Below are 16,777 nucleotides of genomic sequence, written 5' to 3' on the forward strand. Positions count from 1 at the left end.
ATCATAAAGCAAGTTGCACTTTTACACATCAATATCTTTCATGATCTTAAATAGTGCCTGATATTGTAAAGGACCAGTTCATGAAACAAGAAGAATGAAAATTTGTTTGTTGTTTTATTGTCCAATGTACCTGTATATGCTGGTGTCAGCACTCCCATGTATACAATGCGAACCTTGACAGCTCAGTGCTCCGCCATTTCTGAAGCGAAGTAGTAATTCTGGAGGAAGCTAGAGACAGAGACACACCAGATACATGTCATCTAGGACAGGGAGTGCAGGCTATTACAGCCTACAAAGCAAGGGCAAACAAAATAGATGGCTGTGATGCTTCACTACCCGATGAGCTAAAATCCTTCTATGCCCGCTTTGAGAAGAAGAACCAAACACTGCCTACTAGAATCCCTGAAAAGGCTGAGGACCCATTTGATATCTGTCTCTGAGGGTGACGTCAGAACATCATTCAAGAGAACGAACCCTCGCAAGGCATCAGGCCCTGATGGCGTACCTGGCAGAGTACTGAAAATCTGCACCAACCAACTAGCCGGAGTGTTCACAGACATTTTCAACCTCTCATTGCAGCAGTCAGAGGTTCCCACCTGCATCAAAAGGGCATCAATCATCCCAGTCCCCAAGAAGAGTAGTGTGAGTTGCCTCAACCACTATCTGTGGTGATACAACCACAGCACTGGGCCATGTGCCCACCAGCCTACTGCAGGGGGTGACCTCTGTACCTGCAGGAAGACCAGCTGGGAGGCTGACTCCACCTGGCTGGCTGTCAATCACTGACCTGTATATGGACTTGAGCCGGCCCCTTCCAGGGCAGTCACATGTGGAGCCATCAAGACTACTACTGTTATACAACAGAGTTTAAATGGATTAACGCCTGTAGTACAGTCTTTTCTGTGTTTTGTATTACAGCATACCACTATCGCCAAGTAGCACTAACTTCTACTGTGATGAAATGCTTTGAGAGGGTCGTAATGGCCAGAATTAACACATACCTAAACAAAGAACTGGACCCACTGGAATTTGCCTATCATCACAATCGCTCCACAGCAGATGCAATATCACTGGCTCTCCACTCAGCTCTGGATCACCTCGAAATTCATGCATATAGCTGCTCTTCATCGACTACAGCTCGGCCTTCAATACCATTACTCCCTCAGCGCTGTTCAAGAAACTACAAACTCTAGGCCTCTGTAACCCCCTCTGCAGCTGAATCCTTGACTTTCTCATCGGAAGATCACAGTCAGTATGAATTGGAAACTGCATCTCCTCCTCACTGATTATCAACACAGGTGCACCCCAAGGATGCCCGCTTAGCCCACTGCTCCACTCATTATACACCATGACTGTGTGGCCAGACACAATTCCAATGCGATCTACAAGTTTGCTGATACTACTACAGTTGTTGGCAGAATCACAAATGGCACTGAGGAAGTGTACAGGAGGGAGATAGATCAGCTCATTGAATGATATAATAACAACAACCTTCCACTCAATGTTAGTGAAACCAAGGTGATGATTATAGACTTCTGGAGGAAGTCGGGGGAACACGACACAGTCCTCATTGAGGTCTCAGTAGTGGAGAGGGTCAAGAACTTCAAATTCCTGGATGTCAACATTTCTGAGGGTCTGTCCTGCAGCCTCCACAATGATGCAATCACAAAGAAGTTCACCAGCGGTTATACATTTTGAGGTGTCTGAGGAGATTCAGTATGTCACCAAAAACTCTGGTAAACTTCTACAGCTGTACCATGGAGAACATTCTGGCTGGCTGCATCACTGCCTGGAATGGACACGCCAACTCTCAGGACAAGAATAAACTCCAGAGGGCTGTTAACTCAGCCTGCGACATCACAGGCATAGAGTTCACTCCATCAAGGACATCTACATGAGGCGGTGTCTTAAAAAAGCAGCCTCTATCCTCAAAGATGCCTACCACCCAGGCCATGCCCTCTTCACTCTGCTACCATTGAGTAAAAGGACAAGCACTCAATGGCACAAGGACAGCTTCTTCCCTGCTGCCATGATATACCTGAATAATCAATGAACCATGGACACTGCCTTAGTTTACGTGCACTATTATTTTTACAACTTTATAGTAATAATATGAATGTTCGCACTAAGATGCTGCCCCAAAACACTGAATTTCATGACTTGTTCATGACCAAAAAAATTCTGGTTCTGATTCTGTATTCATGGACATACAAGCTGAGATTTGCCTAGAAAGTGCATATGTGCCAAAACCATGGCCAGAACTTTGTGGGAATAATGGTCCAAAACCAACAGAGGTTATTACACAATTTTGGGATTTGATGCCAAAGTTACTGTCGATGATTCATTATGCATCTGGATAAAACTTTCCAACTATCTCAGAAGTCCCATAACTGGCATGGAAACAACCCTTCCTTAAACCCTCAGCATTGCCAAAGAGAAACTGCTTGTGTGTGAAACACTTGTGAAATTTCCATTGTTCAAATTAACATGGAATTCAACAAGGGAGTGTGAACGTGAGGGAATTTCCTGCTATATTCAATAGTAAATTTGTCAAAACATGTCTGAGATTAGAATGCTTTTGTATAGTGGAAGATGATTTGTACTAGAATGTTTTTACAGGAATAGGAGATTTTAAGTTGCATTATGATTTGAAAAGACTTAAATAAATCTGTATTGGTAAGCCATTGGAAAGATTAAAGTATCTGAAAGTTTTTAAGTTTAAACTTTGCCTACTGTTTAAGCAGTTCAGGCTGTTGAAGGGTATTTTCCTTTGTACTATTTTTTTAGGCTTGATCTAATTAATCATTGCCTGTTTCTTCCTTGAAGAAGGACTCTGGCCTGAAATGTCGGCAATATATCTTTGCTTTATGTGAACACAGAAAAGATCGGCTGAGGTCCTCCAGCATTTCGGTACATTTTTACAACGTCTGTAGACTTCCGTGTTTCCACTCTAATCATAGCCATGCTGGCTAAGGTCATCTTAAGGCTATAGTAAATAAGGCAGAAAAAAAACTGACTGTACAAACAGCCGTGCATCATTTTGTCCAGCCTTTGTGTATGGTGGGATAACAATTGTCTTTAAAAATAAAGTTTTACCTTTTCTGCAACTGACAAGAGAAAGATGTCACACTGACCTCTTGCAAAGGGGGGAGGCGGGGGGGGGGGGGGGTCAAAAGAGTTGTACTTTCTCACCAAATATAATTTAAGGCATTGCAGATATTTTAATCAAAGATTAAGTGCCATTATTTCTCAACCTGAGCATTACTTATTTTGAATTGATGGTTTTTAGCTCACCAAAATATTCATGAAAATTTCTATCACTTTCCCATTGTTTTTGTGTAGATTCCTTTGGTGGATCTGCAGCAAAACTACTCTTCAGATGTCCACAGAAAGGATTTTACTGCCTGTATTGTAAATCAAGCTTCATTTTCAGCGGTGATCAGCCCCAACTTTGGATCTGCATCATGTTCCTTTTCCAGCAGGTAAATTTTTTTAAGTTATTTTGTGTATATTTTACTGCTGGTGCGGTGTCAGGAAAATGGGAATCGGAGACACAGCATTTGGCTGCATGGTCCTAATGACAATGGCCCTGTACAGGTTTTAATCAGCCTGGCAAAGGAGCTGACGTTTTTTTTTAATCATACAACCGCAGGGTCTGTGCCCAAAATTGAGGCACCTCTGCTGTGCAATGGGCCACAAAGGGTGGCAGATTATGGGGAGCAATGGACAGCACAGGGCACCAGAAATAGGGAGAATACCCCCTGTTTAAAAAGGAGAAGCAGAGATATCCCTACTGGAGGATGACCATGGCAGTGGACCAGTGAGGGGCTTGGCAGTTGAAAGACCCGCAAAGGCTGCGGGCTGTTGGCAACTTGCAGTTGAAAGACCAACAAGGACTTGCAGGCTGCTAGAAATGACTCATGGGAACCCAGGTATCAGAACCAGGATTCAAGAGAGAGCTGAAGGCATTAAGGACTCCTGAAGGGCCTCAGGCACTGAAGACTTCCTGATTGTATCGGAGGTTTTGTATCTGGAGTTCAGGTAGCCAATGGTTCGAACAGAAGTCTCTACGGCTGCAGAGGCTGTGGGAGCGCTGGAAGTGCATCCCTGAACATTCAGTGTCTCTGAAGGGACTCTCTTTTGCTTCTCTTTCTCTTACTGTTAGGGATGCTAGACAATGCTTATAGTTGTTTGCCTCATGGCAGGAAAAAAGAAATTTTGAATAATATTACATTTTTTGTATTATTACATGACAATATAAGGAATCCATTCATAACATATGTACGTGTTCAATATCATTAGACTTGAGATTTTTTTCATAAGAATAGAAAATAAAGAAGCAGTGGTGGACCATGAACCCCTTTAAACCTGCCCTGACATTTAATATCATCATGGCTGAGCTATACTGGTCTCACTTTTTCTGCTGGGCCATTTCTCTGTACCCCACTCTTTATTATCCACCTCCACTTTAAACATTTCTAATGATCCAGCTTCCACCAGCCATTGGGGCCGAGGGCCCCAAGGTTCAGCATGGCCTTTGAGAAGACATTTCTACATATATTGATTTTAAATTACTGACTCCTTATCTTGCAGCTATCTCCCTTTGTTCATGACTGCTTGATAAACCATCCCAAAATCTCCCTTGTTAAGCTCCCTTTGGATCTTACGTTTGAATAAGATCATCCCTCATCCCTCTTAACCAGCCATTTTCAATGGGGGCCATACCCCCGGGGGCCATGGCACATTTAAGTGGAGACACAGCCTGAAATAATAATTGTTTTGAATGTTTTTTGCAGTCAGGAGGAGAGAAGAATGGAAGACAGCAACTAAATTTGATTGCTTCGCAGTGAAGGGGGCACATTAACTTTGAAGAGAGTCCTAAGGATGTCTTAGACATAAAAAGGTGGCTGCTCTAAACTGCAAATAATACAGGCCCATACTACTTGGTATCTCTTGGTAGGCCACAATCTTATCCCAAGAATTAGCTCCATTGCACTGCCTCCAATATTACAGATCTGAACATTGACCATTTCTATCCGTGCATGCTGTCTGACCTGTTCAGTTCCTCCAGCAATTCTTTGTCTACTCAAGATTCCAGCATCTGCAGCTTTTGTGTTTCTTGATTTTTTTTTAGGTAAGGGGACCAGTCTTCCAGATGAGGTTTCACCAACACCCTGCACAACTGCAATGAAACCTCAACATTTTTAAACTCCATCTCTGTTGCAATTTGCTGAGGGACTGCTACATGAACCATCCAAGCCCCTCAGTTGTATAAAACAATATTTTTTTAGATAAAATACTTGTCCTGCATATATATTGTTTGTCTTTTTGTTATGCCTGGTTGTGTGTCTGCATGTTTTGCACCAAGGACCAGAGAATGCTGTTTGGTCGTGAGTGCAATAAACTTAACTTGACAGCGAGTTTTTTTTTAATGGTTCATGAACCAAAACACACAAATCCCTCTTACTTCACTCATTTGGAGTTTTTCTCTCTATTTAGAATAATAAACCACTTTCTCATAACAAAGTTCATGATGTTGCATATCCTTACATTAAACTTAATTTGCCATTTTTGTACTCGCTCACTTAATTTATCTACAGCTCATTGTAGAATCACAGTAACTTTATGACAACATGCCTTTCCACCTATATTCATATCATCAGGAAATTAGGAAATCTTCCATGCTGTTCTTTACTCCAGGTCATTTAATTTAAATGATTAATAATTGCAGGCCAAAAAATTATCTCTTTAGTTTTTTATCTCATTTTTCTTTAAAAAATCCATTCTAAATTCACTATGAAATATAATTTTTGAATTTATTTTGTGAAGATTACAAAGGTTAACTTTAAGTTGTCTATCCATGTTTCATTGCAGTATAAGTGATTAAGCCCTGCAAACAATTACAACCACAATTATGTGCTCTTGTTTAAAATTTTCCTTTGGCAGCATTAATCATTAATGTTCCAAGAACTAGTGTTACTTTAAATGGAATTAGCTTTATGCCTTCCAATCATTTTGATTAAGACCTTATAACTGAGTAATTATGGATGTTGACTGAAATGAGCCATCACAGATTTTTTTTTGTCTTTCAGAGCTATTCTGCAAACTCCTTATCCACCCAGGATGCATCAGTACAACTTCTGAAAGCATTATGGGAAAAAGCACAGCTGAAGGGAACACACAGCTTTGAAATGGCAAGGATTCAGACAATTCATTATGAAAAGGTGAATGTTTTACAATATAATTTCAAAATAATATATTTAAACAGCAGGTATATTAGGGGAATTTTAATTCATACACTTTGTAATAGGTTACTTAATGGAATATCAGTAGGCATTCAGTCAAAAATCTATTTCCTCCTCATCTCCTTTTAACCAAGTAATTTAAAGCATTAATAAATATTGTCAAAATCTTTGGAAAGAAATAACACTAAAGCAGTGCTGAAAAAGGTCCCTTTGTTGCCAGTTTTTCAGGAGTAAGAAGGTGGCTTTCCACCAACATCAAGGACAGTCATGGATTGACAATAAATATTAACCTTGTCACACCTATTGATGAAGTATTAAAAAAAATTATGACATTAAATTCTATATGATCTATGCTGGTGACATGGTGGTTGTCATTTTAACTTCTAGTCACTGTATGAAGACAATTTTAGCCCTATCTAACAAGGCTGCTAATATCAGGCAAAATTGAACCAGAGCCGGTGCAATTGAAGCTGTAACAGATACAGTATTCAAAAAATGAGGGAATGCTGCAAATAACAGAGAGAAAACAAATAAAATTTTATGAAGCCTTTTTCAAAGTGGGTCTTGGGTGAACTATATTTCTCTTTTTGGACATAAATTGAAGCTGTGGACTGCAGCCTTCCTGCCAATTGTGTGGCCCACCATTCTTCTTTCATTGGCTTGGCTTCGCGGACGAAGATTTATGAAGGGGGTAAATGTCCACGTCAGCTGCAGGCTCGTTTGTGGCTGACAAGTCCGATGCGGGACAGGCAGGCACGGTTGCAGCGGTTGCAGGGGAAAATTGGTTGGTTGGGGTTGGGTGTTGGGTTTTTCCTCCTTTGCCTTTTGTCAGTGAGGTGTGCTCTGCGGTCTTCTTCAAAGGAGGTTGCTGCCCGCTGAACTGTGAGGCGCCAAGATGCACGGTTTGAGGTGATATCAGCCCACTGGCGATGGTCAATGTGGCAGGGACCAAGAGATTTCTTTAGACAGCCCTTGTACCTCTTCTTTGGTGCACCTCTGTCACGGTGGCCAGTGGAGAGCTCGCCATATAACACGATCTTGGGAAGGCGATGGTCCTCCATTCTGGAGACATGACCCACCCAGCGCAGCTGGATCTTCAGCAGCGTGGACTCGATGCTGTCGACCTCTGCCATCTCGAGTACTTCGACGTTAGGGATGAAAGCGCTCCAATGAATGTTGAGGATGGAGCGGAGACAACGCTGGTGGAAGCGTTCTAGGAGCCGTAGGTGATGCCGGTAGAGGACCCACGATTCGGAGCCGAACAGGAGTGTGGGTATGACAATGGCTATGTATACGCTTATCTTTGTGAGGTTTTTCAGTTGGTTGTTTTTCCAGACTCTTTTGTGTAGTCTTCCAAAGGCTCTATTTGCCTTGGCGAGTCTGTTGTCTATCTCATTGTCGATCCTTGCATCTGATGAAATGGTGCAGCCGAGATAGGTAAACTGGTTGACCGTTTTGAGTTTTGTGTGCCCGATTGACATGTGGGGGGGCTGGTAATCATGGTGGGGAGCTGGCTGATGGAGGACCTCAGTTTTCTTCAGGCTGATTTCCAGGCCAAACATTTTGGCAGTTTCCTCAAAACAGGCCCACCATTAAATTTTAATAAATTCACGGTAAGCCAAGTTAGTTCCTTCCTGTGACTAGTGAATTGCTTTTTGAGTGTGATTAGTGCAACATTACCCCTGTCGATGCCCAGTAATGTAACAGGGTCAAATGTTGCAGCATTTCAAATCAATACCCAACATACAACCAAACACCAACACAACTGAACAACCAAACTAGCTAAAGCAGAGGAATTACAAAACCAAGAAAAAAAATGTAGATGCTGGAAATCTTAAATCAAATCTAAATGCTGGACATACACAGCAAAAGTTGGGCAACATCTGTGGAAAGAGAAACACAATTAACGTTCCCAGACAGAGACCCTTCATCGGAACTGAGAAAGGGGACTCGTTGCATTCTTCAGGGCTTAATATGAAACACTCTGCACAGACCACAATTTCATTCCTCTCTTTCAATATTGTAATGTCTCCTTCCATATCTTCTATAACTATTATGCCATCCATTTCACCCGCATAGTTAATTTCCACTCCTCAGTATGCAGAAACACAACTGACACAACTTGTTAAATGAAGCAACATTCCAAAGAGCAGAAATATTCAGGTGAATTAATCTCTTTACATTCAAGAATACCACCTGTGGAACTTGTGGAGGCAGAAAGCTGTGTCTTTTATTTATTGTTGGGGTTAGTAGCCTCAGGATATGCTTTTGCAAATGAGCTGGGTTGTTTTTATGCCCTGTTGCTTACAGATACACCGACTCCAGGTGTGTCTGGTTTTTTTCAAAGTGAAGCTGGTCATGATTCTCAGCATTCTAAGGTTTCAAGATAAAGGAGAGATTAATAGTTGAAATGTTGCTGAAAATCATTCCACAATTTTACTCAGAAAGCATGTTCCAAGACTCTTTAGTAATCTTCTGTGGATTATGGTTGTACATGTGGTAATACACCCATCCCAGCATGCAACCCCTTCCATATCTCCTGTTTCCCAGATGATGCACACAACCTTTGCTCCATATAGAATGCTTTTTCCATAGGGATTCAAATTCCTCATTATATTGTAGCTTTAATTATACCGGTGTTTCCTTCACTGCTCAAATGATAATTGACCCCAGTTGTCTGCCAGGTGGTTGCCTGCCCTTGGAGCCAGTTTTTTTTCTTGGAGTAAATTCACCAAAATGCTTGAGGAACTCAGCTAGTCTATTCAGCATCTATAGGAGACAAAGATAATTGCTGATGTTTCGGACCCGAGCCCTTCTTCAAGGAAAAATCACAAAAGGAAGAACTAGGATAATATCATAACGTGTCATTCAAACAATGGGGGAGGAATCCAGACCAACAAAAGGTGTTAATTGGTTGTGATAAAAGACTAGGTAGAATTTATCAGGAATGGAGAGATGATGGGGCAAGCAGGAGGTGGAAGTGGGTGGGGGGGGGGTGTTTAATGAAAGCCAGGGAAGTCTATATTAATGCCATACAGTTGGAGGGTACCCAGTCGGAAGATGAGGTGTTGTTGCTCAAATTTATAGGTGGCCTCAGTCTGGCAGTACATGTGGCCACGGACAGATATGATGACAAAAGAGTGGGATGGAGAATTGAAATGGGTGGGGACTGGGAGATCCATGTTATTGTGGTGGACAGAGCTGAGGTGCTCAACAAAACAATCTCCCAGTCTGCATCCAGTTTCTCCGTTGTAGAGGAAACCACAGCGGGAGAACCGGATGCAATAGATGACCCCTTCAGATTCTTGGAATAGGTTTGTGAACATCATCGTCTGGTAAGAAAATGGCTTCCAGTTGATTGCAGTCTTTGGATAACACGGTATCTTTCAATGAAAGTGGTACGTCTGACCCCCAGAGTGGCAAGACAGTGATGAGGCTTATTCGCTGTCAGATCTGTCAAGGAGATTAAATGTTTGCAAACATCATTGACAGTCAAATATATAAGAACCCAGAAAAAAAATGACAAGATTTAAAATGAAAGTGCTGAGAATGCTAGAAAACAAAACAATAAATGCTAAGCCTTTTTAAAATATCATTTGATTGGGACCCAGGACACAGGTTAACTGCATTTTAGTTTGATTTTAGTAAAGCTGGGGGAAAGGAATCAGCGGGAAAAGGGAAGAGAAAGAGAGAGAGAGAGAGAGAGAGAGAGAGAGGAAAGGAAACATGGGGAAAGATGGTGGGTGGGTTAATGTAAAGTGGAGAATTCTATATTAATGCCATCCAGTTGGAGGATGCCCAGATGGAATACGAGATGTTGTTCCTCCAATTTTCAGGTGGTCTCAACCTGGCAGTGCATAAAACCATGAACAGACATCAGCAAGGGAATGGGGTGGGAAATTAAAATGTGTGGCCACTAGGAGATCCTGCTATTGGTGGAGGGGTGTTATTCTGACTGGAGCTCTGTGACCAGTGGTATTCCATAGGGATCAATGCTGGGATCTTTGTGTGTGTGTGTGTGTGTGTGTGTGTGTGTGTGTGTGTGTGCGTTAGTTACACACATACACGTTGGGCAAAAATATACCTGGTAATGATTTCTTCTTCGGCTTGGCTTTGCGGAAGAAGATTTATGGAGGGGTAATGTCCACATCAGCTGCAGGCTCGTTTGTGGCTGACAAGTCCGATGCGGAACAGGCAGACACAGTTGCAGCGGTTGCAAGGGAAAATTGGTTGGTTAGGGTTGGGTGTTGGGTTTTTCCTCCTTTGTCTTTTGTCAGTGAGGTGGGCTCTGCGGTCTTCTTCAAAGGAGGTTGCTGCCTGCCGAACTGTGAGGTGCCAAGATGCACGGTTTGAGGCGATATCAGCCCACTGGCAGTGGTCAATGTGTCAGGCACCAAGAGATTTCTTTAGGCAGTCCTTGTACCTCTTCTTTGGTGCACCTCTGTCTCGGTGGCCAGTGAAGAGCTCGCCATATAACACGATCTTGGGAAGGCGATGGTCCTCCATTCTGAAGACATGACCTACCCAGCGCAGTTGGATCTTCAGCAGCGTGGATTCGATGCTGTTGGCCTCTGCCATCTCGAGTACTTTGATGTTGGAGAAGAAGTCGCTCCAATGAATGTTGAGGATGGAGCGGAGACAACGCTGGTGGAAGCGTTCTAGGAGCCATAGGTGATGCCGGTAGAGGACCCATGATTCGGAGCTGAACAGGAGTGTGGGTATGACAACGGCTCTGTACACGCTAATCTTTGTGAGGTTTTTCAGTTGGTTGTTTTTCCAGACTCTTTTGTGTAGTCTTCCAAAGGCGCTATTTGCCTTGGCGAGTCTACTTCATAAACAACACAGAATTTGGTAGAATTGTGGATAGTAAAGAAGTCAAAGGACATAAAGTAACAACATGCTGGAGGAACTCAGCATGCCAAGTAGTATCAGTAGGAAAAAAGCGTTGTTAATATTTCTGACTGAGAATGCAGAGGGAAAATAGCTGGTACAATGAGGGCAGGGCCCAGTGGGGGATGTGTGAACCATGGAGGGGTGAAGGATGACAGAAAGAGGCAGTAAATTGGCTGGAATTGGATAAAAGAATGTGACAATTGCCCCGATGAGCTCCTCCACCAGATTGTTTGCTCCAGATTCTGGCGTAATATCGGTTAGTTGGAAATATGGACAGAGAAATGGCAGACAGAATTTAATCCAGACAAGTGTGGAGTGCTGTACTTTTGTAGGTTACATATAAGAAAAAATAAGACAAAAAAGGGCAGGACCTTTTGGAACATTGTTGTACTGAGGGATCTTGGGATGTAATTCCATCACTCCCTGAAAGTGGCCACACAAGTAGATAGAATGGAAGAGAAGGTGTATGCATGTTTGCCTTCATGGTTCAGGGTGCTGAATATAAAATCTGGCATGTCACGTTGCAGTCATATAAAACTCAAATGGGGCCACATTTGGAGTACTGTGCACAATCGTTCTTGTCACCGCATGACAGGAAGGATGTGGAGGCTTTCGAGGGCCTGCAGAGAGGTTCACCAGGATGTTGCCTGGATTAGAGAATATTAACTACAAGAAGAGGTTGGACAGTCTTGGATTATTTTCACTGGAACATCAGAAGATGAGTGGTGACTTGATAGAAGGACATAGAATTATGAGGCATAGATAGGGCAGAGGGAATCTATTTCCCATGATAGAAATAGAAGAGGATATAGCTTCATTGGGTCAATTTTTATTTTACTCAGAGTGTGGGCTGATGATTGAAACTTGCTACAGAAGAAATGATGGAGTAGATATACAGTAATAGCATTGAAGAGGCATTTGGATAGATGCATGAAGAAACAAGAAATGAAGGGATATTAACAAGGAGCCGTCAGATGTACAGTTTAAATGGCATCATGAACAGCGCAAATATCGTGAACCTAGGGCCTGTTCATAGAAAATATAGCTCAATGTTTTAGACCAAATGACGATAAAGCTGGGATGCTATGAGACTTAGAAATTAATATGGATCGATCATCAACAAACATTTCTACTTCTGAACTTTAACTTTTCACCAACTCATTCTTCAACTATTATTGCAATTATATCTAATCTTTGTGAAAATTAAAGACGTTCCTCCCCGCACCCCCCCCCCCCCACCCCACTTTCTCACATCCCTCAGATCTCCTTGCACTCTGTCCAACATTGTAATCACTAATCCTGGATCTTTCACTGTACTTGATTATATATTTAAAGCAACCCAGAGGAAATTTATATACTGACATTTTTGGATTAAAATCCTCTCCCATTACTATTCCAATTGCCTATTAAATTACTGTTATGAAAACTCATTTTACTTTTTGCTTATCTTTTGAAAAAAAGAAATACTCTTGATATATAATTCTTTTTTTTTAAACTTTATTTAGTCGTTCAAAAAAAACAAATAATATGACATATGCAACAGTAAACATGAGATATATAATTCTTAAACTCAATATCACTGCAGCCAAAACCTATTTTAACTATTTGTCAGTTTATCTATTTAGATTAAAAATCCTTCATGTGCAGTTATATTCCTTTGAATTTTAAACATCTTAATATTTTTCTACCTTTTGTGCTAGAGATTATGTATGTGAGGCACCAATTGTCACTGTTACAGGACAAAGTTATTCCACATAAAGCTATAAATCTGCAACATAATTTATCCACATACTTCTGGACACTGTAACTGTCTTTCCTTGAAGATTAAATGCACTTGCTTGGAACAACTAATTATTGGCAGAACAAATAGTCCCTCTATTCCACAGAGCAATCCCAACCTTACTTTTACCTGAATGAAATTTGTACATTCTCTCTTCAGTTTTCCACCAGTTACTTCATTTCAAAGATGAGCTTGTATATTAATTCACCATTGCAAATTAACCCTTAATGTAGGTAAATGGCAACTTTTTCAAAACGGGAGTTGATTGGCATGTGAGAAAGAAAAAGATGGAGGGAAGTAAGAGGAAGAATTTGGGACCAATGAGATTGTTATCCTGGGAGCTGCTTTCATGGCATTCTATGTAGTTTCAGGTAACACTGCAGCAATGTATTTAGCTGAAGTATTTGCATTCTAGTAAGTTGATCACTTTCTAATTCATTAATGTGGGAAATACTACGAAAGTGATAATGGCGCAATATGGACTTGTATTGCAATAAGCCTCCCTTATTCATGAATGAAAATACTGCTAGTATTTGCATTTCGTGTTAAGCCACAGTTCACACAGAACTGGCTGCAAGCCAAGATTCCCATAATTATGCAAATTGAATGCCCCACATTGGAAACTTTCTGGGAGTAGGTGGAGATCTGGTTCCACATTTCAAAATCCCAAAAGCACCAACAGTTAATGAGCTTCGCTTGACTGCTCAACAGCCCTTCAAGCAAACACCTCAGGGTATTTCATACACTCTTCAGCAATGTTCCTTAAGCAGACAACAGATTGTGCAGCATTTCTCAACAGTCACAACTGCAATATAAAGAGACTCACTCCTAGTGCATGAGTTTTTGCCTCCTGGACAGAAATATCCTTTCAGCTCCAACAACAGAACAATCTAACATTGCTTCAATGGTTGAAAATTAGTCACTACAATTTTAGTAATGGTGTCTGTCTGGATAATTTATATTATTAGCTGAAGTATTTTTTTTTAAAAAGTAAATGTTCCATTATTGTCATGTAATACTTGTCATATATTTTAAATTATTTTTATAAGTTCTTTTTTATTCAGCTTTTTATGAAAATTGATTTTTTTAAAGTCTTTAAATTACTATACTGTTTAAGGATTTCTGGAATGGAAAATATAAAAGTTTTTGTTACTTTTTCTCTCTGCTCGGTTTGCTACCCAGTTTGTATGAAGCATATGTGGGCCAGAAATAACACAAATGCAGGATAAAGATTTTACTCTGTTGCCAGATGGCAGATTATCTCCTCTCAGGAGCCTGTTTTCCTGCAAACCAGTTATAACTTGTACTCTGCCCATCTTTAAGATCATTCAGTAGGTGCCAAATACATTTCAAGTGTACATTTAAGCTTTGGACTCTTAAAGCAGGAGCTGGATTAAGACTGGTTTAGCTTATATTTACCAATTCCAGGGATATTATTAGGAAGAGTCAGCTTTCATTAAATCTATACTGCCAAACACTTGCCCATGGGCCACATCAAATCAATGGTTAGTCCTGTTGATCCTTCACTCACCTTCCCCATAATTCATTTCCGGTCACTCACCCTACATAAGGTGCCACTAGGCCCTTTCAAATTACATGTAAAATGGGTTAACAGGAAATTTACATGTTTAGCGCCCCAGTTACGTGGCAATTTGAAAGGGTTCAAATGGATCAACTCGATCAGAACCCAAATGGGTCTCTGACCTACCTCAGAGATGGTCAGGGAACCCAATTAAACTTACCCAGGTCTCCTCCATAACCGATTTGAAAATGAAAATAGCTGACCCACTTACTCCAGTGACGTCGGCACTGTAGAGTTACATCACCAGCATCTGAACATCGTGAACTTCCATTGAGTACATGACGCATTATACATCGCAGGGGCGGGATCCCCCTTAAATCGCTGGGTTGGTGATTTATCAGCTAAGTTTGCCTTCAATTTGAAAGGTGCATCCTGCACCCAAGACCCAGTAAACGCACCCAGGTCCCAGGAGGGCTACCTTAGTGCTGCAGTTTGAAACGGCCTAGTTTTGTCATGGTCCTATTCACACTGGTACTTTAACCCAGTAATTAACCACCAATCCACTGGTTAATATGTCAGTGTGAATGCTCACAAACTGGCATGCAGGCGTCAGATTGCTCTGGGGATAAACCACCTAGGGAGGGTGTATCATCGCTGATTCATTTTGAATCAGTGTACTGGTTACCCCAGTGTGAAAGGGTCAGGGGGTATGCAGGATGTCCACTGGAGGATAGGCACCCCTTTGCTTTGGGGTGCCAGATGGTGAGTGTGAAAGGGTACAGAGAACCAGTTAACATTGATCCAGTGTGAACGACAAAAACGCTATTTTGAATCTGTTCGTTGAACTGCCAAATTACTGGTTAGCCAATGCTATAGGCTTGCCAACAGGAATATACAGGACTATCCAATTCCTTGAACAGGATCACATTAGGGATCAGTAAGGTACAAGACAGGGCTGTTCTTCATCTTTAAGAGCCCAGGCCCTAGTCCAGTGACAAGAGTGGGCCTGGGGTTGGGCACTGAAATTATGAAGTGATGACATACCCAGGGTCCAGACTTCCAGGACTAGGTCAAGCCCAGTCAAATCTGCAGATTTATGCTTTAGAATTGGCATACATGTTACAATTGTACAAGACATTGGTGAGGCCCCATTCGGAGTATTGTGTTCACTTGTGATCACCATGCTATAGGAAAGATGTTGTTGAGCTGGAGAGGGTTCAGAGAATATTTATGAGGATGTTGCTAGGATTCAGGGGCCTGACCTATAGGGTAAGGCTAAGCAGCTAGGGCTTTGTTCATTGGAGTGTAGGAGGATGATGGGTTATTTCACAGAGGTATACAAAATAATGAGAGGAATAAATCAGGTAAAAGCAGAGAGTCTTTTGCCCAGAAAAAGAATCATTAACCAAAGGTGAAAGTGGGGGGGGGGGGGGGTGGGGAGATTTAACACAAACACAAATCTGAGGGGAAACTTTTTTTACATAAATGTTGGGTACAGATAAACCCCGACTTACGATATTTCAAAGTTCCAATGATCAGAATCCGTTTTGAATAAAGGTAAGTCGGGGTCGACCTGTATCAACGTAGATGCTTTTACTTCTCTGAAGGAAATGCTTCCATCCAATCAGTGGACAGAGATCACTTCCCACTGCCTCTACCTTCCCCCAACCCCCCCCCGCCCCCACCCTCCACTAAATGTCATAGTTTCGGTGCTCCTCTTGTAGTGATGTCAAAGAAACATGCTTTGTTGGACCAAATGCCATTTTTTTTTTAAAGTGATTTGAAACTCATGTGCAGATTGCCATCACTGGGGTGGGAGAGAGATTGAAGAGGGAGAGAGAGAGAGAGACAGCAATCTGCGGCTGTGTTCTAAATCACAACATAGGTTGTTAGGTGATACCGTTGCCCCTAATTACCCAGTGACACCTGGGGCTCCCGGCAGGTGTGGGGGCGTCAGCTTCCTGGCAGCATCAGGGACGTTGGCCTCCTGGCAGGGACAAGGCAAACTACTACCTGTACACAGTTAGTCCTCAAGTCCCAGACATGCATATGGAATGGATTTCTGGAGGTGGTGGTTGAGGCAGGTACTATTGCAATGTTCAAGAAAACATTGGATGGATACATGGATAGGCAGGTTTAGAGGGATATGGGCCAAACACAGACAGGTGTGACTAGCATAGGTGGGACATTTTAGTCGGCATTGGCAAGTTGGGTTGAAGTGCCTGTTTCTCTGCTATATGACTCTATATGGAGGCATGGGTTCTCACTGAGTTTTGGCAGGGGTGGGATTTGATTTGCTGAGATCGTGGCTGGTGGAAAAACTGAGACCAATGAAAT

General features: G+C 41.9%; 1 protein-coding gene across 1 annotated transcript in view; it reads left to right on the top strand.

The window, feature by feature from the left end:
- Positions 1-16,777, top strand: part of veph1 (ventricular zone expressed PH domain-containing 1) — a 175,587-nt gene that overhangs the window by 144,744 nt on the left and 14,066 nt on the right. The window contains 2 exon segments of the mRNA XM_069899101.1: positions 3,343-3,482; positions 6,093-6,224. Of these exon segments, the coding sequence (XP_069755202.1) occupies positions 3,343-3,482; positions 6,093-6,224 (272 nt within the window).

This window comes from Narcine bancroftii, chromosome 9, assembly GCF_036971445.1.
Source record: "Narcine bancroftii isolate sNarBan1 chromosome 9, sNarBan1.hap1, whole genome shotgun sequence".
In the NCBI taxonomy this organism is placed as follows: Eukaryota; Metazoa; Chordata; class Chondrichthyes; order Torpediniformes; family Narcinidae; genus Narcine; species Narcine bancroftii.